A 1,536-nucleotide genomic window follows, 5' to 3' on the forward strand; every position below is an offset into this window, starting at 1 on the left:
TTGATCTTAGTCATTCTATTCTTACTTAAAGGGAGATATGTAAGGAATTTTTTCAAATTTTTTTTTGAGCTCTTCAATATATATATTTTTGTAATAACTCTAAGGCTACAAACCTTTTTTAAAAACAACATTCATTTATATTAACGCGCATTTTAATTCATTAGAATTCATCCTGCTTGCCTTTAAAAGCTCCTTTTTGAGTTGCGGATGCTCACTCATTATTATAGATTGATGTTTTGGTACCTATTAAGCTCTAATTTATTAATTTCAATTTTTTAAAATATCAAATTTAAGCAGGTTATTATTGGCGCCTAGAAAATATCTTCTTATATTTTATTGGTATTGTATATCTAAACATTATTTTTAATTAAATTTTTTTTTAATTTTAAAAGTATTTAACATAATTACGAATTATCAAATATTAACTGCCATATTAATTTAGTATTTATATTATCGATGTTAAATTAATTAAATCTTTAAAATAAAAAAAAATTTATTTATTTATTTAATAAGTGATATTATTCTAAAAAGCAAAATATGAAATGATTTTCTTTAAAAATTTCTGTGAATAAGCTTAATAAATACTTATTATTATTAAAATTTAATTATGTTATTATATTTTAATTTTAGTTGTTAATTTTTATGCAAATAATTAAAAGATTGTCCTATTCATATTTTTACTCTCTTTATTTTTAAATAATACCTAAAAAATCAACATATTTTTCATTAATAATTATTGTTTTTTATAAAAAATTAAATAATTATGAGAAGTCAAAAATAAATCATCTTTTTATTATTTAAATACTAACTATCTTCATTTCTACAAAAAAAATAATTTATTTTAAGTTGGGGTTGGGGTTGGGGTTGGGGTTGGGGTTGGGGTTGGGGTTGGGGTTGGGGTTGGGGTTGGGGTTGGGGTTGGGGTTGGGGTTGGGGTTGGGGTTGGGGTTGGGGTTGGGGTTGGGGTTGGGGTTGGGGTTGGGGTTGGGGTTGGGGTTGGGGTTGGGGTTGGGGTTGGGGTTGGGGTTGGGGTTGGGGTTGGGGTTGGGGTTGGGGTTGGGGTTGGGGTTGGGGTTGGGGTTGGGGTTGGGGTTGGGGTTGGGGTTGGGGTTGGGGTTGGGGTTGGGGTTGGGGTTGGGGTTGGGGTTGGGGTTGGGGTTGGGGTTGGGGTTGGGGTTGGGGTTGGGGTTGGGGTTGGGGTTGGGGTTGGGGTTGGGGTTGGGGTTGGGGTTGGGGTTGGGGTTGGGGTTGGGGTTGGGGTTGGGGTTGGGGTTGGGGTTGGGGTTGGGGTTGGGGTTGGGGTTGGGGTTGGGGTTGGGGTTGGGGTTGGGGTTGGGGTTGGGGTTGGGGTTGGGGTTGGGGTTGGGGTTGGGGTTGGGGTTGGGGTTGGGGTTGGGGTTGGGGTTGGGGTTGGGGTTGGGGTTGGGGTTGGGGTTGGGGTTGGGGTTGGGGTTGGGGTTGGGGTTGGGGTTGGGGTTGGGGTTGGGGTTGGGGTTGGGGTTGGGGTTGGGGTTGGGGTTGGGGTTGGGGTTGGGG

At 39.8% G+C, this 1,536-nt stretch overlaps 1 protein-coding gene across 1 annotated transcript in view; it reads right to left on the minus strand. All coding sequences in view use genetic code 6, as the record gives it.

The window, feature by feature from the left end:
* Positions 1 to 219, minus strand: part of TTHERM_01513300 (hypothetical protein) — a gene marked incomplete at both ends in the record, with an annotated part of 1,514 nt that extends 1,295 nt beyond the window's left edge. Inside the window, one exon of the mRNA XM_001028161.4 lies at positions 1 to 219. This exon is cut by the window's left edge and continues 859 nt beyond it. Coding sequence (XP_001028161.4) covers positions 1 to 219 — 219 coding nt within the window.
* Between the last annotated feature and the right edge of the window lie 1,317 nt (positions 220 to 1,536).

Source organism: Tetrahymena thermophila, assembly GCF_000189635.1.
Source record: "Tetrahymena thermophila SB210 genomic scaffold scf_8253807, whole genome shotgun sequence".
Lineage (NCBI taxonomy): Eukaryota > Ciliophora > Oligohymenophorea > Hymenostomatida > Tetrahymenidae > Tetrahymena > Tetrahymena thermophila.